The sequence below is a fragment of the Pocillopora verrucosa genome, chromosome 10, assembly GCF_036669915.1.
Source record: "Pocillopora verrucosa isolate sample1 chromosome 10, ASM3666991v2, whole genome shotgun sequence".
NCBI lineage: Eukaryota > Metazoa > Cnidaria > Anthozoa > Scleractinia > Pocilloporidae > Pocillopora > Pocillopora verrucosa.
In genome coordinates, this window is record NC_089321.1 from 14,555,894 (window position 1) to 14,581,221 (window position 25,328).

Consider the following 25,328-nt stretch of genomic DNA (forward strand, 5'->3'; position numbering starts at 1 on the left):
TCATGTGAGATGCCTTGCTGGGAGTGTAAACCGTGGAGCGGAAATTGGCGCCACTTTTTTCCGATTTTGGTTCCCTTCTTTGGTCGGCTATTCAAACTATTTTTGCGTTGGCGCAATGGAACGAGCTCGATTTTTTTCTTCATTGTTAATGCTTGTTTTTTTAGGATTAAAAAGTATGACCTGTACTAAAAATCCTCCCTTTCAGCATTTTAATAATACGGCCCGGCACAAAAGCAATCCGAAAGGAGTCCAAAAGAAAGAGAAAAAAATATTAGCAAACTTTTAAACCATCCCATCGAAAATTGGGCTGGAGAGTCCGAATCTAAATCAAAAAGTACTAACCACTTTGGAGTTAGGGAAGTACAGTGGCACACGCGTGCGAGAGCAGACACGCATGACTTCTCACGCGCGCTGGTTCTAGTCTCTCTCTTTGTGCATCTTCCGCTTTTCTCGCTGTTTAATTAAAGAAAAATGGTCTTGTCGCCGCTTGTAAGTACATGCTTTAAGTCGAAACTTTTTTGACTGTGACAGCTTGGACTGTTATGCCATTTCGTATCCAGCTTCGGTCAGTACTCGCAACCAAAAATGAAACAAGGATGCGTGTTTTTATCCTGTTCCAACTAGTATAAAATAAGTGATCCTCGCCATCATTAGAGGTACCTTTACCAAAACACAACATCAGTACTTGTGGAGGATCAGTACTTCACGGAGCCCTGGGTCTTCACTCGTGTCAATCAAAGATCTGGAATTTTCACTGATGCTGTAATCTCTAATCTGTTGCTGATGCTTAGTGCTCCCGTCGAAGCTGCAACTGCAATGGGTCAACTTATTGGGGCTAAGATCGTGCATACTTTTATGTCCATACGCGCCTTTATGTCCCTTCTGCGTAGTGGTCTTAGCATAAAATTAATGAATTCAAGTGAGGGCTCAAACGAGGGCCTCAAATGAGGGTCTCAACGGAGGACTTGAAGATGTGAAGTGCATCATATGGAACAGATCAGATTTATCATTTGCCTTACATTTTTGTTTGGAGGGCTACTTATAACCTTAGCGTGGAGTACAGATCACCTAACCGAACAGTCCATAAGGGTAAAATGGCCTTTGCCTGCGTTTTTCTAGGTCATCACTATCATAGCTGGACGCAGTGAGATACTCCTACCTACGCCTGCACTTGATCGTTATTTTTGCACATCGTGGAAAATGTTTATTATGCAATAATTACGAATAAAATAACAATAACTTTGATCCATCAAAAGGGCAAAGCTGAGAAAGGGGATTCAAGGTTATAAATTTCTACGCGCCTGACTTGAATTAGTTGACACCGCATGCTCTACCTTGTCAGGAGCCCATCAAGTAATGGGCTCCTGACCTTGTGTATCCGTAGGCTCATATTCTTACAACAAGAAGGGCAGGCAAATGGAGTGTTAAGCAGGAAGTGGTCAATGAAGAACTACTCAGTGGAGTAGAGACGTAGATTCTTCGAATTCATTCATTCATACCAGGTTTAAATTTTTGACTCAAACAAGGTAAGAAAATTTATTCCACAAGGAGAGTTCATAAGGTGATGAGCACCTCAGGACCCCGCCCCCTTCCCATCGCGCCCCTTTCCATAAGTAAACCCTGTATAAAACCTAACTCGCCAAGAAATTTTTTTAAACTTCTTTGAAAAAGGACCGTCTTTTTCAGGTGGCCCTATATAAATATACAATATAACAAGAGTTTTATCAGCAAACTAACGTACACAGATACAATGACTGACTCTGTGGAAGGGGTCGCCTCCCATGTAACTAAATAAAATCACCGATCATTTAAAGGGAAACCCCTTGTTTCGAGTTTTTGGAGTGGGAAGATGCAGGGGTAAAACCGACTTACGAATTCACCCTTGCATTTCCAACGTTTTAGGAAAGTCTCATCAGATGAATAAGCCGTCCATACATTCTGTTATCATAGAGCCGAACCAAGAAATTATAGCAGAGTTTACGGCATCGACCACACCTTGGCCGCAAGCCGCAAGTTCAGCTAATGTGTCGTTCGATTGGTGCAAGATCACCTTGAAGAAGTTCATCGAGTCTTTTCCTAACGTGGAGAGCTTCGATACAATTCATTTTGTGGCCTCTCTGTACTATGTGGACGTTGAATAATCGTTGCGAAGCTGTTTCCAGAAGCTTTCCCCGGGTGGAGCCATATTCGTTCTGCACGCGGTGGTCACTGAGGAATCGTTCTTCCCGCAAATTTCAAAGAAACTTCACACGAAAGTGGATTTAGGTTGAGCTCCGAAGCTTTACTCAGAAGATGTTGTTCATAGTGCCACAAAAAACAACTACATGACGTAGTACACTGCAGGCATAACCAGCTGTTTTGACGAATCGTTCCAAGAGGGCAGCATTTTACCTGATTTTCTGACCCATTAGGGAGAGTTTCGCACAATGGCAGACAAAGTCCTTTACGAAGAGATGATAGACTTTCTAGATGCTGTGTCTGCTGCTGATGATAATGGAAGAAAAAAAAAAAAAGATTGGCCACTGAACGTTCAATACTGACCTAATGGGACTGGTTGCAAATGAGAACTTCTGCTTTTCATCAGTAAGATGTCTAGTTCGTAATTCCTTTTGGAAGAAAAAAAAGGCAGTCTAAGAGCCTTAGAACTTATTAAGTCTAGGATGAGATTTTAATTACTGGCTAAAGTGGACACACACTCTTGAGAATAGTCACGCACAGTTTGTCGAAGTAAGACATGGATATCACTACATCCTTTCTTGGCCAATTCCAAGACTTTTTCCAAGTTATCAATATGAAGTCTAGAATCCATTTGGAACATGACAATGTTTCCAGACTTTGGTAACACAGCCAGACTTAGTTGTGGGCCTCCAAAGCTTTCTTCCAAGTAGTTAACATCCATCAATGGTTGGTCATTGACAAAACTAACTGTGCAAGCACTGACATAATCCTTCATTGGAATTCCAGCATCTATGAGAGCTAAGGTAGCTGCATTGATGCAAGCACTTTGGTTTGAACCATCAGCCTGAAGAATCTGTAAGCAAAAAACAAATCTATAAGCTGCCACAGTAAACGAATATATGCAGTTGTTTCAATGGCCATTTATCTTACAGTGAGCTGAGAAGTTGGAGAAAGGGTCCAAGTAAGCATAATTCTTAAAACTTTTAAGCATTTTTCCAAGCACAGTTGGAAGGAATACACTTCCATATTATCTGCGGGTCAAAACAAGATTTCCTTCAATTGATTGGGATCAGATAAAAATCTTATGGCAGATTTTTGAAAGTCTAATTTAATAATTTTTACTCCTGGAAATGACAAGTCAGTAATTTCTCCTTAGGAAATTAATAGGTTACTTGCTGTAGAAAGATGAAAATCAAAAGTGGTACTTATGTTTAATTAGACATCAAATTCTCTAAACTGACTTTGTAAGAAATGGGTGACAGAAAGTAAAGAAAATCAAAATAAACTGAATACAGTGCAACCTCCATTTAATTAAGTGCTAAGAGACTGTGGAAATTGGTTCGTTACAAGTATATCGAACATTTGTTATATTGAGTGTTCGTTACATCAAAAACCTCAATTTCATGAATTTGCAGAAAAACAACTAAAGTGTTTGTCATATTGAGAGCTGGTAAATGTTAATTTACTTTTATCATTATTTTTTTACGTGTGAAATTGCACGACCCAGTGTTTTGGGATCGGCATTTTTGTCAACAATATAAACACATACCACTTACAAAGATATGGACCATGTGTAAAGCTGTCAATTGTTTCTTGAATGTTGCACGTGTTAAATATTCAATGATGACATCTCATTTACATCTACATCTACATCTAAATCTACTTTCATTAGGTTGGTAAAATCTGTTCAGACATCACACCAACCAACTCGCACACAAAGTGAGAAGACTGTATAAAGGCTTAAAATTATATTATGATCAATTTTCATCAAGAAATGGGCCAGGAATATTAAAAAATACTGCAAATAATTGTGAAACTGATTGTGGAAAAGTGATTGCGTGACGCTTGGTAAGTTGTAAGATGACATGTTATCACATACCAGACAAAAACACTCTTTAGATTCTCAGTCTGCATTTTGTACCCACTCAGCAGTCTACATTTTGTACTTAGTCTGCATTTTGTATCTGGTCTGTATTATTTGCACAACACATACAATCTATCCCAAAATACCTGTGCATGAGTTAATTCAACATTTTTGTTCTTTTCCACATTAATTAATACTCTTCTTTCCTTTTGTAAGAATGTAGATATCATTTACAAAGTTTCAAGTAATCCACCCACCCCCCCCCCCAAACAATAACTCTTACATGCATAGCATGCCTATATTTTGTTATATCAGGGCATATTATACATATGGGCTTCTGGATTGTGTTTGTTATAACAAAGATTTTGTTACATGGAGGTTCTTTCCATATATTTTCCTGTAACTTTGGCCAGGCTGAAGAGTATGGTTTGTTATACCGACAACTTCATTATATAGAGGTTTGTTAAATTGAGGTTCCACTGTATATAGATTTGTGATATTTTTGTAATAAATATAAGTACATATGAAGAGGGAAAGTGGAACAAAAAAAAGGGGGGGGGGGGGGAGAGCTAGGGAGCAGTTGAGTGATCTTGGGTCATTTTCCCCAAGGAATTTACCCAGTTCAATTATAACAGAGGGAGGGAGGGGAGAGGGATTGGCTATGAGCCAGAAGGCACAAAGTCTCCGAGTTGCACCTCAAGAAATGACCAAGAATTTGAACTACACTCTTTCTAGACGTATATAAAATATTCTACTAACCTGCACATAAATGTCTATCTGTGAGCGAGGGTACATCTGTGTTAGAATAGCGGCGTCGAATGTGCGCCTTATAAGCATAGAAGTCTCTGTGGATTTTCTGTCTCCTTTTGGTCTTTTCTTTCGTTCTCCTGTGCTAAACGTCGCCATACTAAACTGACAATTTAGCAGCACTCGGTCGTGTAGGATTTTAGATTTGTTTGTTACTTCATGAGGGCCATAAACTGTAGCTAATGCCTTGGTGTTTCCCATCTCGATGTAAGCTGAGCCATCCGCTTGCTTGAAAACCCCCATTCTACAGACGATCTTTCGAAGTTCATGGGGTCTTCGGCCATCGAGACGTAGTCCTTCGGGAGAAAGAATCTCTAACCCAGCCATTTTAGACTGACGATCAAAAATGTATCAATAAACGTAAGAAGAAAGAATGTCAATAATCCATAATGAAACTAGTTTCGTCCACCATGCTTGTGGTAGTCTCGTACTCAGTCTCTCGACGTCCACTGATTTTTTTTGTGTTTACCAGTGTTCCCGCCCCATCGGCAACAGGTTCGATTTGACACTGGCCCAGCTTTGGTGCCAAAAATAGTCATTCATGCATTGTTTAGGATCACGGTTGGGATTGAAAACTCTTGAAAGAAGCTGTATGCAACTGTTTTGTATTTCTAGCCGTGGCCTTTCAGGTAAAGGATCACAAGACCGATTTTGTTTTTCTTTCGGTGGCTGGGGGGGGGGACTTTCTGAAAATTTTGCCAAGTTTTTGTAGCACATTGACCACCTGCTCCCTTTTTCTGCTTACTACGAACACTCGAATGGAAAATGGAAAAACGGCTTATTCTTATAGGGATATTTCGTGAATCTAAATCAGGAAAATCTATGCATTTCACAATAAGTGAAGAATTATGTGGTGTTAATTTTTTATTAGTGATGGTTGATTAGCCTGCTATGGTCAAGAAACTGTAACGAATTTCCCACTTAAATATTTTGGTTGGCCCCTGATTAAGATGGGTCACTGAACTCACGAAATTTCAGCACTTGGGTCCATTTAAGTAGAAGTATTTCTGGAAATAGAAGATATGATACAAAGTTAGATTATTTTAGTGCACAAAGCCAAGACCTCGTAGTCTCTTGGACACTCACTCATTTGATGATTTATAAAGTTGTCCCTGATTTTAATTGCATCTCGAGTTACTAATATATAGATGATATATCATGGCTGTGCTTTTATACAAATTTGATTTATGATAATTTGTTGATAATATCTCTCAGGAGTGCCAGTGCAGTGAAGGAGTAAGTGATATTAATTAAACTCGGATCAATATCAGTATCTGGGTAACTGCCCACCTACTCCTCCCCTAACCCAACATTAACCCTAAGTTGTTATCAATTGACTGTTGTTGAGTTAGGGGAGGGGTAGGTGGGCAGTTGCCCAGATACTGATATTGATCCATTAACTCAATAAGATAACATATCAAAATGTGTTAACCCTTTCACTCCCATGAGTGACCAAGACAGAATTTCTCCTTACAATATCAATACAATATCACACAGACAAGTGATGAGAATAAAACAAAATATCAATCAGGGGATTATAAGTTGATCCAATATCAAATTCTCCAAACTAACATCACAAAAACTGTGTGGCAGACAGTAACAAGAATTACTAATGAGAACTTGGGAGTTAAGGGGTTAAGAACAAAAAGGGTGATATGCAAGGTGCAGCTAAGTGTGTCACTGATGCACTGCGACCACATTTTGATGTCATTTGTGATCTATTACAAAACAGACCCAGGGCAACATAAAACCTCTTTGTTTTATACAATAAAGAAGCAAAAAACTGAATGGTGATGTCATCTTTGTCTGTCCACCTAAAGATATTAAGAAAGAACCAACCAAAATTCATGCATAATATTCAGCTTATTACATATTTTCTTTGTGTTTTTAGCTTCATCAGTGTTCAAAAACATGGAAAAGACTTTTCAGCTTCAAAATAAACTTCCAAGCTTACCTGTTCCTCCATTAGAACAGACTTGTAAAAAATATTTGGCATCAGGTATAATAATTGAAAATAACACATATTTTTTTTCTTTACAGGTATGTATGTAAAGGTTCAGTTTTACTTTTGATTTGAATATAATTTCCTTTGCCTTTTTTAGCATATTAGAGAATTATAATGAGTTTGCAAGAAAGGAAAAATGAAATTTAGATTTAGGAGGAAATTGAACCACAGCATGAAGATGCTCAGAGATGCATTCTGTAAATTTGAAAACTGGAGATGTTTGATTTAGGTTCAGTTCCCCTCTCAAACTTATGAATCAACACCTTGTTTCAAGCTATCCTCAAACACTAAAAGTTATTAAAATTCATGCATTGCAAAAAAAAAAAGAAAATGAAAACTCAGCCGTCTTTTCAGTTGAAACCAAGTGATTTTACTGATTACTTTGATTTGTCCTTTAAGTCTTAAGGTTTTATTAGTATTTCTCCCTACTGACTGCAATACAGTTTGTTGTTAATTAAACAGGAGAATTTAATGTTGTATCAAAATAACATTCCCTAGCTGATAAGCTTGTGTCTTCTCAATTAACCTGTTTGTGAGTTGACGTATTGGAATCACAAGGAGAATTTACTAGTTAATCAGATCTGGTGGTTATCAGTTCTACATCAATGTACTCTTTTCTTTGAAAACCCACTGATTAATGCCTGACAAATGTTTGAATTTTTTTTTTTATTTCTCACCTGCATTCCTATGCTTTTTCCCATAACTGTCCCTCTCCTCCCTCTACCCATTTTTTGGGGATCTTGCCCCTGTGTATCCTACCATTAACAGTTAGCTCTTAAAAAATTCAACTGTGATTTTCATATCTATTCATGACAGTAAAGCCTCACTTGACATCAGAAGAGTATCTTCAGACTCAGTTTTTGGTGAATGAATTTGCCAGTGGAGTTGGAAAAGAACTTCAATGCAAGCTTGAGACAAGAGCAAGTAACATGCGTAATTGGGTAAGTGAATCTTGTGATTACTTTGTCAGCCAGTTCTGCCATATCAAAGAAACAATTGAATTAAAAAAAATAGTGAAAGTGTGTTAGTGTCTAAGGCTACTGTGAACAATCCTGATATTTTGAAAATTGGACAGCTCCATTTAACATTAACACCAGTGTCTATATTCTTAATACTCTTCCCTTTGCATTTTGTTTGTACTGACAAGGAGAATTTGTTTAACAATCAAAATATCTTAGGTTGGTGATCATTTCCTTTACTCTTATGATCATAATGAATGATTCAACATTATAACAGTAATGGTAAGGAAAAAATTGGTTGCTGATCACTCTCAGTGTTTTAAAGGGTTAAGGCTGCATTTACTGTACCAGTATATCTAAAAATACACCTTGTGTAACGTTTCTGGTTTCTCAACAAGCTCGAAGAATGGTGGGAGGATGTAGCGTACTTAACACCCAGATATCCATCTGCCCCAATGGTCAACATTGGAGGACCAATACCAGTGACAGACATATGGCCAGTCCAAACTGGAGCCCAAGTAACAAGAGCTGCCATATTTACCCATGCATTCCTTAAAGTTTGGCAAGAGCTTTACAGGTGAGTTATGTTTCTTTTACAAAAACAAGATATCTTATTCATTGAGCAGTTTTAATTTAATTTTCCTATTTATTTCAGAGAGGAAAGCCCCATTGAGAGAATGGGTTCAACTCCACTCTGTATGTTTCAGTTTACACGGCTCTTTTCATGTTGTAAAGTTCCTGGCAGGGAAAAGGACTCCTTAAGGACTAACTTTGTTACAGGTAAAAACAAAATCTACTAACTCTTTACACCCTTACATCAATATACATATTCTCCATACTGTTCTCTATACATTTTCCTAGATGCCAACAAGGAGAATTTGTTTGACAATCAAGAGAATCTTGAGTTGATGATTATTTGCTGTATTCTCATTACCTTAATGTGTGACTCAGTGGTGATATTGTAAGGAGAAATTACCGGTAGATGCTAGTTGCTCTTAGGGGGCATAGGGGTTGATTAGCATGAATCTTAAAGTGAGGGACTGTGATGGATTTAGGGTAACATCAGGCTGCTACACCTCTTGGAATCAAATCCAATTTTATGCAATTTTATTGGCCCCTATTGTTTAAAAAAATAATGACTTGAACTTGTAGCACTGGGTAGATAAAGACCTTTATCTGACCAAAATGCTATCGTTATGTGTTTTGAATACAGTTAAATTAAAACAAACATTATCCATTTTTTATGTGAATTATATACTTCTAACTGATGATTCTTGCTTATAGCTCCTCACAGTTCACCTCGTCACATTATTGTGCAAGTCAGAGGACGGATTTTTAGCTGTGTGGTGTTGGATGAAAATATGGAGCCTCTCTCACCAGCAGAAATTGAGAGGTAAATCATAGAGAGCGTAAGAAACAATTCCACCACAATTGTGGTGGTGAGGGGGAAGGGGGGGGGGTATTGAGTGGGGAGATGGATAATTTCAGTGTGATTGGAATTTGAGAATTCTTTTCACCCAACCTTGCCAACTTTCTAAAGGATGCAGTATGACATGATTATTTGTTTGGGAAGGGGGTAGGGGTGAAGTGGTGGTGGGGGTAGGGGTGAAGTGGAGAGTGGGGATAATTTAAACTTTTTTGGAATTTTAAAAACAATTCTTTCCACTCAACCTTGTGAACTTTCTGAAGGATGCAGATTTCATTTTGGTTTCAGTGTTTCCCCCTAGCTTGGTACTTTATTATCTTTGATTGGTGTTTTTTTATTCCTTTTTTCTTTCTTTTTTTTTATTTTTTATTTGATTTGTGTGTCAGATTTAAATTTTGAATCTGAAAGAAAAACTAAATATATTTAAGCAAATCATTAAATATGCTTATAATGGCAAAAGTCTCTAGATTACCAAATGAATTATAGACTGAAAATGTGCTAAAAAGTTTGTTGCACTGAAACTTCTACAAATTTCTTTTCCTTTTAGACAACTTCAAGAGATAGGATCAATAGCTTTTTCAGAATCCCAAGGAATGGGAATTGGCAGTTTAACAGGAGAAACAAGAGATACCTGGCATGAGGTACAAACTCTTGGAGTTATAAAAAATCTCTAAGTGCCTGACTTCCTAGCTCAGGGTTGCCATTAGTAGGTGACACATTGGAATATTAATAGTCAATAGCAAGTGTGAGGTCCTGTGTAGTTGCTGGTTTTATGTGCTTCTAGATCGATAAATGAGTTGCCAGTAATTGGATCCCTCTGTTATACTCTAAGGGTTCTTGAATCACCACAGGGCAAACAACACAAATTGTTACAATGAAATGTATGTCGAAAAATTGATTTGGCTTCCAAAAAAATGATTTTTTTTTAGAGAATTCAGTGCTGTTTTGCAGCCGTTTTATCAGAAAAGGATTAAAGCAATGTTGATACATGGGAAGTGCAAGTTTTTATTTAAATAACAATGAACATGCATACCAGAGGGTCGATTACTAGCAACTCATTCATTGAGCTGCAGAGCTGTATACCTGCTGAGCCAGTAGTTTTGTGTGCTGCTAGAAGAATTGAGCAGCTGAGCAGTACGTGTACTGGTAAAGTGGTAGCTAAGTGGCTTGAAGTATTTTTTTAATGACACAGCTGAACCACTAATATTAGGTTGGAGAGAAATGGTTAGGAAGCCAAAAGAAAACCATGGGGCATAGGATTCTTCTAAAGATCTTAAAAGTAATTCCACTTACTGTCTACTTTACTATATATTTTGGATGTTAGTTTGGAGAAGTTGGTATTAGATCAACAGATAATCCCCTAATTGATATATTTCTCTATTCCCATTACTTGTCTGTTTGATATTGTATTGATATAGTTATGAGAAATTCTCTCTTGGTCACTCATGAGATTTGAAGGGTTTAGTAGTATATTACAGGCTGAAGTGAAGTGATAGTGACAAAATAGGTAAAAAATAATACAATGAAAATGACAAAGAATACAAATTGTTGAATATTTGAATACCTGGGCTGGACTTATTGAATAACAGAGGGCCTTGATAGTAAAATGAAAAAAGTCTAAGTTGGTCCAATCTGCACTGATGGACAAATACTGATTGCTACTGTTCTCCTGCATTTAATCTTCAGCTGCAAGAACGATTGAAAGCATTAGACAGCAATAACCAAAGCATTCTGGATACCATTGAAAGAAGTTTGTTTGTTTTGGTACTTGATGAAAATGATCCTGTCACTAAAACTGAGGTAAAATTTTAAAATTTCACTTTAATTCATAACTCTTAGTTGGTGAGCTAGTGGGAAGTGGTGCAGGAGAGTAATGGATGGATTCAGGAGATAAAGGTTTGCATTCAAGCAATGCAGAGGAAGGTCATTGTGTTGTCTTGTCTTCTTTGTGTCTCTCTCCACCTGGGGGTGCAGATTGGTACCACTAAACTCAACCTGAAATGAAGTTGGGGACAGAGCTACCTTAAATGGATTTATTTTCCATCCAGGAATAGTATCAAAATAAACACTACTGGTTGTTTTGATCTTGCTACAGAAACTAGCCACATGGGTCAGTCTTACAGTCAAGCAGATTTTTTTTTAATGGAATCACCTTTTTACATTCTAACATGATCAGTATGCATATTCTCCATACTGTTCTCTATACATTTCCTAAGGTGCTGACAAGGAGAACTTGTTTAGCAATCATGAGCTTCTGTAGTTGGTGAACATTTCCATATTCTTATAATCATAATGTGTGATTCAGGGGTGATATTGTAAGCCAGGAGAAATTTGATTCTGATCACTCAAAATGGTTAAGTTACTGCAGCTGAAATAGTTAAAAATTTTATTTTTTTTTACATAATTATCCAAAGGGGAGGAAATGGCTCGTTTTTAATGGATATTTTTTTGATTTAGTCTTTGCTGATATTGGTTTTTTATCTGAATATTCCTGTGACAGGTTTGTAGTCAAGCCATAACTGGAGATTGTAGAAACCGTTGGTTTGATAAGTCAGTGAGCATTATTGTCTTCAAATCTGGCAGACTGGCTACTCACTGTGATGTAAGTAATTTGTGTACAATACCGAAGTAATCCAATTTAGAAGCAAATATGAATTTGACTTGGTAAAACAGAATTGAAAATTGTGCAAACCAAGGTTCCCATCATAGGAGAGAACCTTGTTGCCAGTACCATGAGACATAACCTTTCTTCCCTCACACTGGACTTCATGAAGTTTTCTTCCATTTATTTCTTTTGTGTGTTGATGATCCTTGAGCTGCTTTTATTTTGATTCCTTTCCCTTAAGGAAACTGAATGTAGGGCCTTTGAAAGCTGGGGGGGAGGGGGGGGGGCATTTGATTTGTGTTACAAAGCTCCAACACAGGTTATTAAAGACCTTATGAATTTCTGAATGTCTCAAACTATTTTGGCCATCATTTAAACAACTGTTCTGTTATGTTTCAGCACACTCCATTTGATGGTGTTGTGGAAATAAACTCTATCATTTTGGCAATAAAATATCTGAAAGAAAAAGGTGGAGAGTGGAAGGTTTGTTAAATATAAAATTTGATTATGAATGTTTAGCCTGCAGTTGGTCTTTATTCTGTTTATAATTTTAAAATCTGTTTGAATATTCTTGCAGTTGACAATCACCCTTGAAATCTTTCACTCTTGATGTGTAAGAGCTAACTCTGTCTTCCAGGTGGCTTTGACTGTCTTTGTTGGATATACATGTACATGTATGTGCCTGACAATTGTGGGGAGTTGTATCACGGCGATATCGCGCACAATGTGGTTGACAAGTTTCGTAATTCTCACAACTTGTCTTCTTGTCTGTGAATCAAAAAAGTTAGGAGAATTGAGATAATTATCACTCATGGGGAGGGGGGGTGGGGTCAAAAAAAAGCTTACTATATCTCACTGACGAATAGATTCCATTTTGCCGCGCGTCAGTTCGGTGATGGATCACGGATGACGTTAACCCTTTACACCCTAACATCAGTATCTATATTCTCTATACTCGTCTCTTCGCGTTTCTTTTGGTCTGGATTAGGAGAATTTGTTCTACAATCGAAGCATCTTAGATTGGTGATCATTTCCTTTATTCTCGTGATATTAATGAATGATTTAGGAGAATTACTGCAAGGAGAATTTGGACACTGGTCACTCCTAAGGTTAAAATGTGGTGAGAACGAAAAAGTGGCACACAAGGCGCAGATGAGTGTGTCACTGATGTTTTTATCATATTTTGACGTCATCTGTGATCTAATAGTGAACAGACCACGGCATTAATCATGAAGAATCTATTTGTTGGATATGATAACGATGCAAAAGAATGGTAACGGTGACTTCATCTGTGCGTCTGTCCTCCGATATATCATAAGAAAGAACCAATCCAATTGCGTGCGTAATCAAATTGCGTGCGTAATCAAATTGCGAGTATGTGAACAAAATTACATGCATTTTTTTTGATCAGGGAAATCCAGAAGTGAAGAACTATTATAAACCCCAAGAACTGGTTTTTAAAGTTGATGATGGTATTAACCGAGCAGTAGATCTGGCCGTTCAAAAATATCAGGAAGCGGTGGGTAAATCTATTTGTTTATATCAAATGCACCTGGAAATAGTTTCATGTTTTGATAATGGAGTTGTTAGAAATGGATAAGTTTGTTTAGGAAATCATGTTGTAGGCAGGTACAATACCTTTTGAAAATACCTCAGCCGTCTATCGGCAAACTGTCCGTTGTTTGTCGGCCGACTGTCGGTTTTTTGTCGGCCAACTGTCGGTCGTTTGTCGGCCAACTGTCGGTTGTTTGTCGGCCAACTGTCGGTCGTTTGTTGGCCAACTGTCCCTCTTCTGTCGGCTGACTGTTGGCCGACGCTTGGCAGCCGACTGTTGATCGTTTTTCGGCTATGATCCAAGAATTTATCAGTGGATGAATAGGAGCTGTTCCTCACAATCCCAAAAAATCACGCAAAAAAAATTACAACCCACTTTTTCTATGTCCAACTTTTTCACTCGGTAGGCTGACGATGTAAATATCACTGTGCATTCATCACGGGAATATGGAAAAGGTTTTATTAAGCCTTACAAGATTCACCCAGACACGTTTGTACAATTGGCAATTCAACTGGCGTATTACAGGCTACATCGCAAGTAAGTACGTGTGTTGGATCTACTAACTGTTTTGATGTTTATTTTTGTTCTCGTTTGCAACTAATCATTGAACTTTGTTATTCTTTAGACCAGCTCCCACTTATGAAACGGGTCAGACTCGACAATTTTATCACGGACGGACAGAAACGGTGAGTTTCCTGGAAAATGTGTTTCTATTCAACAACTTAGTTGTCATACCTTTTTAGTTAAGTCTTTTGATGAGCATATGGTATTGGTTTTATAAGAAGCCGCAAAGGAAGTAATTTTCAAATTCAGTTCTACGCCCCGGATCAAATAGGTTGATGTCCTGTCAATAAATTGCAAAATCAATACCACAGCGGGCTGACTCCCAGTCAAAAACGTCAAAGATGATAGTTGTTTGTACACTAGGCAAAAAATCCCGTAACAAGCCTCCTCTGCAACCTTGACGTTTTCAAAGCGAGGATAATTTGGTCTTATCAGCTGAGTTGTTGATGTAAATTGGCCACCGTAGAGAGTTTTAAAAGCTAACGTTTCGGACGTTAGCCCTTCGCCATTTTCTATGAAGGAGAGCTAACGCTTGAATCGTCAGCTTTAGAAACTCGTCACCGTGACCAATTTACATTTTTAATTCAACTGATTAAACCAAATATCTCGTAACACCCCATATCGACGCAGCACCACAGTTTATTTTGTAGAAAGCTACCCCTTGTTGTCAAAGTGACCAGCTTTGTTAGTTAGTGGAGGGAATTAAAAAAAAAATGAATTGTAAAAAATTTCCTCCTTTGATTTTTTTGTTTCAGATTCGTTCATGTACCATGGAATCAGTGGCCTGGTGTAAAGCAATGTTCGATGGCAATGCTGATGTAAGGGACTTTTCAACAATTTGAGTCAGTAAAAATCACGTAATTCGAGTTAGCTTAGGCCTCAATGTTCTTGATGATAGATTTATAAGCCATTTAATGTCTCTTTCACCCTTTTACGCCCCAGTATCAATATGCGTATTCTCCATACAGTTGTCTACACATTTCTAAGGTGCCGACAAAGAGAATTTGTGTAACAATCAAGAGGTTCTTTGACTGTTGCTCATTTGTTTTATTCTCGTGTCCTCAATGTTTGATTCACGGGCAATATTGTAGGGAGAAATTAGCTACTTGTCACTCGTCTTTTGCTCTCGTATTTTTCAGAAGTCGACGAAAATGCGGCTGTTTCGTGAAGCTTATACGAGTCATGATTCACTCATGAGAGACGCGGTCAATGGCCAAGGTATGAATACTAACTCTTGAACCTTCATGTTTCTGTCACAGAGTCTCCCTGAAAGGGTAATGAAAAATTAGAATTGCAAAATTGAAGAATAATTTAGCAATTAACAGTTCCTTTTCTTTTCCCGTTCAGGAATTGATCGTCACTTGCTGGGGCTTCAGTTAATAGCTGCCTCCGAAGGTAATGTAGCGAGTTTAGTTCATTACAAAAACGAATCAGATGATCTCTGTCGACTATATTCTATCTTGTGAATGACACATTGACTGATGCGAAAAAAATTCGTTTCTCGCTTAAAACCAAGAAAGAATGCACAGCAAAGGTGTGAAGAAAAAACTTAAAGTTTTTGAACATAAGCAAACCGTGGCAAAGTTCCCTAGCCATATCTCATCAGAAACGGAAATATTTCTTTCAACAATGTATAGAATTTATTTTCGGTTTGTAAGCCCTAAAGTCGAACGGCATTAAAATTTTGGCGTTTCCTTGTGATACGTTTGAGTCTAATTCTGGACTACAACCGAAATTTCATCTGGGTTTGTTAGCTTGTCAAAGAAACTACATTTTTCAAAGAAACCCAACACTGTGTAGGGGCCTGGGCCTCGAAGATGTCTCAATTACGCACGCGCAGGTTAAAAGTAACCCCGATCTACCATATCCGTGCGATCTAGATATAAAACTAGTCCATGTGGCTACCTAATTTGAATTAAGACCGTACTTACTAGGATCATTTCTATAGTACGCGTCCCGTCTTTGCATCCCAACAAAGACAACACCATCAACCGTGATGACGATGCGTAGCGTTCACCTCTGAGCGCGAAGCACGTCGTCGATTTTGTCTTCATGGCAATCGGTCGGCGACGATTGATGACCGTTCCCTTTACTCCAATAGTGAGGACTGGGAGGAGGTGATCGCATTCAGAGCGGTTGATATTCTTACATTAAAAATCTGATGAAAGTTGATTATTTCTATCTTAGTGATGCTGTGTAGTGAACCTTCCTACGTAAGCAATTGGTAGAGGGTGCACTATGTGGCACCATCGCGATATCTGTAATAGAACTACACTTTAATGTCAACAAAAAAACAATTTTCTTCGCTTTGCTGTTCAGAAATCTGCTCGGCGGACCTAAAATATGGGAGAGAGCCATAACAAGGTTTTCCTTGCCGATGGACTGTTTTGGTTTGGAAAGATGTGTTTATTTATTGCGAAATGTTAATAAATGCGCGACATTTAAACCCACGTGTTTCCGTTGTTCTTTCTGAAATATATTCGTGATAAAAATGGAATAAATACCCTTGATCCGAACATATTTCGTTTTCTAATACATCATAAATATTTGCCAATGGTTTTGTAACGGTTTTAGCTAAGAAGCCGTCGCAGTATTTAAGTGTCGTTTCTTCGACCTTTTGTAACCACAATTATGCAAATTAATGGCAACCGGTGTGTCAACTGAACAATAGTGATTGCGTTGCGTTGCGTTACCAGTCATCCATGACACCCACACGACGTCATGAATGTTGAATTGTTTCTTTTCTTTCCTCTTGTTTCTCTCTCTAGTTTTTTACTTACTCTTTTTTTATCTGAAAATAATTTTTATTCCAAGTGTCCAAACAGAATAATTTTCTCTTCTTTTTCGCTGTTAGACTAAAGATAAAATTATTGCTGATTCTTGAGTCCGATCATCTGTCACGCATGTCTATCGTATATTTTGTATGAATTGCAGATACGTGAACTAAATTGTAGCGTCTGGCAATTCGTGATTCGATATCTTAAGTATTTTTTTAAATTATTTTTTGTTACCCAGGATTGCCAACACCGGCTATCTACACAGATAAAGCGTGGACGGCGAGGTATTTATTTCCTGTACTATAATAGTGAAATATACTAGGTGCAATACTGGCGCGCATTTGGTTGGTCAATTTATTATATGCGTGCCTAGGTACTCTTTTCTCACACTATTTTCGCTTTCATGTCTCGTCTTGTAGCGCATATTGATTGAAAAACGTAGAGTTCGAACAAAGTTAACAAAACCGCCAATAAAAAAAAGGATTAGAATGGCGACTTTGAGAAACCGAAAAGTTCTTGCGGGGAAACAGGGAAACCGCCTGGAGCGCGGGAAAGTGTGTGTGATTAGTTTAAGGTTTGGATCTGATTGGTTTACGATTCTTTCTTCTTCGACAAATCACAAGGCGAAATGAAATAAAACTCCTTGACATTCAATTGAAAATTGGCCCAATAAAACCTTAGAACTACGTCTTTCATTCTTTAATCCCGGTTTCCTTCGCGGTGTTTTGCAGCGGTGGTGGTGGCAACTTCGTCCTCTCGACAAGTTGTGTAGGATTTTCTTCAATACTTGGTGGCTGCGCTGCAATGGTGAAAGACGGGTATGGAGCATTCTATAGCATCGAGGACAACAGGTGAGTTATTCTGGTTCAAAGAACTATGCCACAGTCACTTGAGTGTTAAATTAGACTTCCTTTCAAATTTTCAAACCAACGAGTCAGAAAGATAAGATGAAAGGATGAAAACGAACGAACGAACTGGTGAGCTATTAAATGAATAAGCGAAGGAACGAATAAACGAAGAGGCGATCGGAATAACAAACGAGCAAACAAGCGAACGAGAGATCGAAAGAACGAACGAGCGAATCAACGGAAAAGCGAATGAAACAACAAACGAACAAACGAGCGAACAAGTGGACGAAAGATCGAAAGCACGAACGAGCGAACGAGCGAATAAACGAACGAAATAACAAACGATCGAACGAAAGAACGAACGAACGAGCGAACGAAAGATCGGAAGATCGAACAAGCGAGCGAACGCGCGAACGCGCGAACGCGCGAACGTGCGAACGCACAAACGAGCGAATGAACGAAAAAGCGAAAGAAATAACAAGATAGCAAACGAACGAACGCGAAACTTAAGGACGAAAGGAAAAAAAAATAGACACGAATTCAAAAAAAGAAAAAGAAAGGTCGAAGAAGCGACCTAAAGAGAACGAGATTGAACGAGCGGGCGAGTTAATCAAAATACATTTTACAAGGATTTGTCAACAGAACGAGTTTAGAATCCTTTACCATGCTATGTCCTCGTTGCTTCTCTGTTTGTCGAGCTTGGCAATCGGATCGAATCCCCTTGCTGCCAATAAATGGTGAGTTAACTACTCAATTTTCCCGCCCCAGGCAAAAGTGTTTTTCATGGTCTCTTGCTGCCAGAGCTCCTGAATGTTAATTGTGGCTTTTTGCTTCTTCCTTTCAGAATTAACTTTGTTATCGCGACGTTTACAACCTCTGAGGTTACGGATGCCAAAAAGTTCCAGCATTCACTTGACGAGAGTTTCCGAGACATGAAACATCTCTTACTGACATCTAAGCTGTAAGACGAAGAGCACTTTTTTAACCCTTTCACTCTCATGAGAGACCAAGACAGAATTTCTCCTCACAATATCAATACATTATCAAGCAAACAAATAATGAGAATAAAGAAAAATATCAGTTAGGGGATTACCAGTTGATCCAATACCAAATTCTCTTACTAACATCTTAAGAATTGTATGGCAGACATTAAGGAGAATTAGTCATGAGGTCGTGGCAGTGAAAAGGTTAACTGAGATATCTCTGTAAGGTTTTGCGCTTGCGTGTGTTGAAAATCATTAACGAAGTGAGAAATGATTAAAGAAGGTAGAAGTTCGACTTACATTCCCAGGCACTATCGACTCTTCCCTTGGTTTACCTCCAAGTGCTCAGAACTGATTAAACCGTAACCTCTCCTCACAATATCAATACATTATGCAGCGTAAAAGTGACGAGAATGTATACGCTTGTCAGCTAGGGAATGTTGTTTTGATGTATATAATACCAGGTTCTCTTAACTATTTACGAAAAAACTCTGTTAGGTAAAAGAAAGAATTACTAATCAGATCTTGGGAGGTGAAGGAACGCGACAAGGCGATCATGATATTCAACAACGAGTTTTCAAGCAATGGCGCATTATTATTATTTTTTTAACTTACTTTACAGGGTGGATTTGTACCCCAATTTATCAGTTCAAAATAAGTTGAGAACGTGTTATAAGGGAACATGTGCGTTAAAAATTGTAATTCGTTTGAGAAGGGTTATTTTAAGATGTTGTAAGAGTTATGTCGAACAAGAAACACTTCCAAAGATATGTGAGAAATTACTTCTAATATATGCTCCTGTATAAAGTTTCCGTGGTTTTAAAGGGACGACAACCTCTATATTCTGACCGTAATTGAAAATATTATTGAATAAAATTACATACACACCATAGCTAGCAGTACATCATGCGGCTTAAATGATTGTTGCATTTAAGCGCACTCTTTTCGAGGAGTAAAATTAAATGACTGACAGTTTTAGTTTTTCCAAGGGTGGGAGTAGGGGCTGAAAATGGTTCAGGAAGTATCGATCCGCCATTTGTTCCGAGGTGAAAACAACTCACAGCATGCGCTCGAAAAGACGTCACACTGCCATTCGATCTTAGCATCCGTTCGGGAACAGGCGTCACATTTTGTTTATATTTGGGTGTTAATTCATAATTCTGTGGTTTCACCTCCGCCATGGAAGCCAATACGCCACTTCCTTGTTGGTGCGCTTATCAGAGGTTTAAAAAAAGCTGGTTACCACAACGCCGCCTAGAAGACCTCTGACCACCGTCTGTTGAGCCTGCGAGTAAGCTGTCCTGTTTGGGTTTCACCTTTTCCCGACACAGCTGCCTCCAACACCGTCTGCAGCCGCTCATGCAAAAATTTTCGGTAAATCCTGACGTATATTTTTTGTGACGAGTCTTAAAATTTCATATTTTGAAGCCGCACCATCCCCGTCACACCAGCGTGTTTTGCTCGATGAGTTTATTCTTGCGCTGTGACCCCTTTTTTTCAATAGAATTTAGTTTGCCCAAAATTTGAGAAGCGCCATTTTCAACCCTTTTCAACCAAATGTCAGTAACCATATCCTCCTTACCCTTTCCTATACATTTTCTTTGGTACTGACAAGGAGAATTTGTTTAACAATCACAGCTTTTTAGATCGGTGATCATTTCCTTCATTCTCATGATCCTAATTTGTGATTCAGCAGTTCTTCTTTAAGGAGACATTAGATGCTGATCACTTTCAGGGTTTAAAGAGTTAAGGAGGAATAAGCGTCAAGGAAAATAATAGTTTGCTTGTTCAGATGAAACGGAAGACACTAGGGACATTAAAAAGGGTGTTTGAATGGAACTTATTATCTTTGTCAAATGTATGTGACAAATCGTCTTGCCAAATGTGTAAAGTGACTCATTAATTCATGACAACTGGAAATGCGTGAGAGAACTTCGTTTCGTAAATGGCACTTGATATTCAGTTGATTTTATTAGCTGTAAGAGTTGCTATGAAATAATACCATAATTTTTCTTGTTTCGAAGAACATGCGTCAGTCGTATGCGTATCATTGATAATAAGTTACATGTCCATTTTTAAATTCCATGGTAACGTACAGCTGTTCAGTAATAGATCACAGATGACGTCTGAACAGAAAAGAAGCACGCGAGACGCAGCCAAGTGTGTCACAGATGTTCTTACCAAATTTTGATGTCTTCGTGATCTATTACTGGACAGATCCATGGCGACATGGAATCTAATCGTTTTATTTAATGAAGAAGCAAATGATTGTAAATGATGACGTAATCTGTGTTTGTCCCCAATAACCAATTATAAAATGCGGGTATGATTCAGTTTATAATATAAACTGAGTTGATGATATCTATGTCTCATTCGAATAGCTCTCTCTCGTGCAATATTTTCAACGCTCGGAGATAAAACTCTTATCCTAGTGGAGCTTTGTAATGTCAACCCTGTCTCCTATAAGATTTGTTATAAAATTATTATTTATGTATACCGATTACTCACTCTTACAATTGAACTAAATATAGTTACTTCTTCATAATGGTTCGATGCGGAAAATGTTATTTCCTGATGGAATGGGCTGGTACATTTAGTCATGGATATTTTCTTAATTCCTGTAAAATACGTGCCATGCAGGACTTACGATATTCACTTCTTTATGTGGCGGAAATGTGTGGCTGATATTAAATTGCAGACCACTATGTTGTCCATGGAAAAATTGAATAAAGGGGGTAATTTTCTTAAGAAACTGTGGTGCTGCGTCGGTGGGAGAGTATAACAGGGTAATTTGGTATCATCAATTAAGTCGATAACGTAAATTAGCCGCTGTAAAGAGTTTTAAAGCTGACGTTTCGAGCGTTACCCCTTCGTCAGAGGAAAAATTGGCCAATCTGCGTGGTCAGCAGAAACCCTCTTGACAAAGGCACCTGTCGTGTTTCCGACATGACATACATCATAACAGCCCACGCGCTATTCGCATGTTTAAAATTCCTTTTCCCAATAAAAAGATCATTATAAAATATATTTGCTCTTTCTGATGCTTATAAACAAGTCATGTCTATCGTATGCATTTCAGGTTTTCGAGCGACTATTTCAGACGCGCTCTTATCGGCGATGAATGCTTGAAAATTTACTTTAGAGCCGGTGGAGGGGTTTTAATTTGAAACCTTAATCTGCACCATTCAAATTCTTGTCTGTCTTCGAAAAAATAGATAGATTACCACTTAATAACCTCGATCAATAATAAAGAAATGTTATTTCTGTTTTTAAGTGGCTATCTAAACTGAGTTCGCAGGTCACGAACAGCTGCTGGTTACAGCCGATGATGGAAAACTTCCTGCCATGCATCTTTTGGTAAAATTATTCACAAGATGCAAAGTGTAAGATCGCAAATATCGAACAGCGATCAGTAAGCTTTCATTTATTTCTGATGGATGCTAAACCTTTCGTCGTTAAGGGTTGATGCAATGTTGTTTGTTTTTTACAGATCTCTTGTCTGAAAGAGAAGTGAGCGATCGGCAAGTGTCAAGTGTGTAAGACGATACTTGACGTGAATCAATGCTACCGGATTTGCCTCACGCAAAACTGGCTATATCAATATTTAAGTAGACTTTTTGACAGGTGACTTATTAATGCAAACGAGCCTTGTTTGGTTTGCAGAGAGCGAATTCTACACGTTGTGATTCTAGGAAAGTGGATTGACTTCCAGCCGACTGGATCTTCTTTCGCCGGTAGTCCCTTGGGATTCGACTCCGAGTGAAACCGGGCGATCGGCGATTTCAATAATTTTTGACGAGAACAATACCTCATACGCAGCGAGCAGAGAACGGAGGCAGTGGAGCGAGCTGCAATGATTAATTTAAATCATGTCATGTCATCGAGATCTCTCGATTATTATCATGAAATTCGATTATAGTAACACACCATTCTGGAGGGAATAGAGGCATAACACGCGAGCTGTACCGGAGAGAAGGCCGACGTGAAAGCCGACACTAAGTCGCGAGAAGCCACGAGCATCCTTTTAGAAGCTTAGTTGTTTTGTCTGCTTAATAAACCTCAACAATTTGCAGGAAGGAAGAAACGTTTTCGCCGCGAGTGGTGAGTTTGCATATCATTGAAGTGTCAATTAACGTTGTTTTCAGCGCACGGTGGTGGAAGTGAAAAGGTCTTACCGACCTACATATCTGACTCGGAAGAAAAAAAGTAAGTGTTTAGAGGACCTCAGTGTGGAGTGAACTTCTTGGGTTTCGTGTGGCAGTTCAATTCACAAGCACCCCTCTCGAGTTCATACACAAAACATGCCGCGAGCAACAAGATAGATCTACTGTCTGTCGACTGACGGTGAAGCACGACACTCTTTAGGATATGATCAGCCTGTTTTCTTGTCGCCCACTGAGATCACGAACGAATGGTGAAGGGGCCGACCGAGACTACCAGCGAGTGGATTTCACTGTTCACACACCAACTTACTCCGTGAAATACCTCGGCTCGCAGAAGTTGTGCAGCCCTGGTTATGCGGAAATTTGTGACACGGTAAAATCTATTTACGTTGCGGAGAAACAAAAACTGAAAAAAGTGGATCATTATTCGTTGAAGTTAACGAAAGAGGAGCTCTCCTTACGTGATAGGGACAGCACGGAGGATGAAGAGAAGGTGTTTCTTCTTCGAAGAATACGATTCACCGGCGTTTGCAAGGCTCATCAGCGAGTCTTTTTCTTCACCTATCAGTTTGGATCGAAGTCAGAATACGTAGAATGCAATGTCGTATTGTGTAAGAGCAACAACGAAGCGAAGAGCTTAGCGAAGGTTATATCAAAGGCTTTTGCGGACGCGCGGAGTGATTTGCACCATCAAGAGGTGGCCAGTAGAAAGCTTCATGCAGAAGGGTTAAGCGAAACCAGTATGTCACATCTTCATGTTGATGTGATCTCAAACGTCGAAGCTAACAGACAGTATTATAACATGAGTGCGTTCAAGAATTCTCGTAGCAACTCTGCCGCCAGCGCGATTTCGGATTTTCGCTCAAAGAGTCGGACCTCCGACAAACATAAACAGAGCAATCAGTCTTGCCATTTGGGGGCGAGTATCGAGTGGGAGAGGACGGAGAGTTCGCTAGATACGAGAACGACCGATGCAGAGAAGACTTCAACGAGTGGCGAGACATTTGGATGTATTTGCGAGAAGGATTCGCTTCTTAAAGTTGATCTGCCCGAACAAACGGCAGTGGATAGTCACGAACACACCGAGGAGATAAACGGTGAAATTGTTCACGAGAAAGAGCTTCTCTCTGACTTAGACCTACAGCTTATTTCACAGAGCGGTTCGACTCTGGCAGAAGAGAATGACGTCGATGACGCGACCGAGCAAGACTGCAGTGGGAGTAGTGACTGGTCAATGGTTCCCGTTCTTCAAGAGACCTCGATTTAAAACGACGTAGTTTAGTCTTGGATTATTTCTAATGATTCATGATGTCAAAATAGTCTTGTGGCGGTTAGTTTTGAATAATACTCGTCGGAAGGCGCCAAGTGGTAATTTTGGCAAGATAAGCGCTTGCTATGAGATAAACAACATCGATTGTATACAATCGTCACGTACCATGACGCGAATGGAACCCAAAAATCAAATTATACAAGAAGGTTTGACCGGTCGGCTTCATGTTTGGTGGTATTTACGATCCAAATGACTAGCGAAGAGAACGTCAGACCGCATATTACTTTATTATGCTCTTAAGTTCGCCTCTTAACGCCGTGAACAATGGAGTACAAAACAGATTACAGATATGCAAACATTCGTGTGTTAATCTGTCATGCCTGAACGAATGTTAGACTAAATGCTACAGCTTTTTTGAGGGCAATCGTGAATCGCTTTTGCGAATCTCCGCGTTTGGAGTGAGTCAATTTCAATTTTGTCAAGAGCACTTTATCATGGAGAGAGTCATTAGGCGAATTTCTCGAACGAATTGTGCGCCGAAAACATTGAATTGTTTTTCAATCGGCCGGTTCTTGTGTGCTCAAATCATTTATTCAAGAGTTATTGTCAATAAATGCAAATATGATCGAAATGTGGTTTCTTTTCACGCGTAGGAGGGTGGTAGAACATTTTTGGCCTTGATGCAACTTTCGTGTCCGAAGATTTGGAATACTTGTCTTTCCGTTGTAGCATCGAACAAATAATCGCCCCTTGTTCTCATCTTTGTTTAAGTTTGAACATTGTTCGCCTTCTAATGGTGTTTATGTTGCGAGTGTTTTGTTGTTTTCTTTTATTCAATGCCTGTGAGATGTTTTGGAAGAATTTAGTAGAGAACAGTTACACAAAGGCGCCAAAATGCAGATCGATTTCGGAGATGCTTTTGAAAAATAAACGTGTAATGAAGACTATGGCTGAAAAAATTACTAACACAGACAAACTTCAGCCCACGGATCTGCTTAACCTCTTAAGCCGTCAAATGGATTAGGGTTTACTTTCTCTAAACTCTTCTTATACAAAAACAAAGGTAAAGCTGTGAGAATATACGCATTGATCTCATTAGGGCAATTGTCCGTGATTTTAGGGGGAAATTCCTTCAACTAGTTTTGGTTGGAAATGTGAAGAAATCGGTTAGGAGAATGCCTATGTTGACCTCATGGCTATAGGGTTAACAATGTTATCTGTTTCCGTTATGTATACCATGTCTTGTCGCATATACTGTGCCAGAATGGCACAAATATCAAGTGTTGAAATAGTTCTCGTATTGACTTACATATCGGGCTCGTTA

At 38.8% G+C, this 25,328-nt stretch overlaps 3 protein-coding genes, 1 non-coding gene and 1 pseudogene across 4 annotated transcripts; 4 read left to right on the forward strand and 1 right to left on the reverse strand.

The window, feature by feature from the left end:
• Positions 1 to 1,750: 1,750 nt before the first annotated feature.
• Positions 1,751 to 2,540, forward strand: LOC131773025 (histamine N-methyltransferase-like; annotated as a pseudogene).
• Positions 2,541 to 2,653: 113 nt separating this feature from the next.
• On the reverse strand, positions 2,654 to 5,275 carry LOC131772998 (exosome complex component RRP41). Its single transcript, XM_059088965.2, has 2 exons — positions 4,802 to 5,275; positions 2,654 to 3,031 (listed from the first exon to the last, which is right to left on the reverse strand). The coding sequence occupies exons 1-2, from the start codon at positions 5,174 to 5,176 to the stop codon at positions 2,669 to 2,671; spliced, it is 738 nt and encodes a 245-aa protein (XP_058944948.1). The 5' UTR covers positions 5,177 to 5,275; the 3' UTR covers positions 2,654 to 2,668.
• A 51-nt stretch (positions 5,276 to 5,326) lies between these two features.
• LOC131773000 (peroxisomal carnitine O-octanoyltransferase-like) lies at positions 5,327 to 20,291 on the forward strand. Its single transcript, XM_059088966.2, has 19 exons — positions 5,327 to 5,478; positions 6,741 to 6,848; positions 7,671 to 7,795; positions 8,212 to 8,390; positions 8,469 to 8,593; positions 9,098 to 9,206; positions 9,787 to 9,880; positions 10,926 to 11,039; positions 11,740 to 11,841; positions 12,244 to 12,327; positions 13,256 to 13,363; positions 13,806 to 13,936; positions 14,025 to 14,085; positions 14,719 to 14,781; positions 15,103 to 15,181; positions 15,311 to 15,358; positions 16,979 to 17,024; positions 17,472 to 17,591; positions 18,433 to 20,291. The coding sequence occupies exons 1-19, from the start codon at positions 5,391 to 5,393 to the stop codon at positions 18,551 to 18,553; spliced, it is 1,905 nt and encodes a 634-aa protein (XP_058944949.2). The 5' UTR covers positions 5,327 to 5,390; the 3' UTR covers positions 18,554 to 20,291.
• Positions 15,881 to 16,100, forward strand: LOC131773038 (small nucleolar RNA U3). The gene has a single exon (XR_009339303.2). It is a non-coding gene; the product is annotated as a small nucleolar RNA U3 (small nucleolar RNA).
• Positions 20,292 to 21,969: 1,678 nt separating the features above from the next.
• On the forward strand, positions 21,970 to 24,635 carry LOC131772997 (uncharacterized). Its single transcript, XM_059088964.2, has one exon. The coding sequence runs from the start codon at positions 22,940 to 22,942 to the stop codon at positions 23,999 to 24,001; it is 1,062 nt and encodes a 353-aa protein (XP_058944947.1). The 5' UTR covers positions 21,970 to 22,939; the 3' UTR covers positions 24,002 to 24,635.
• The last annotated feature ends 693 nt before the right edge of the window (positions 24,636 to 25,328 follow it).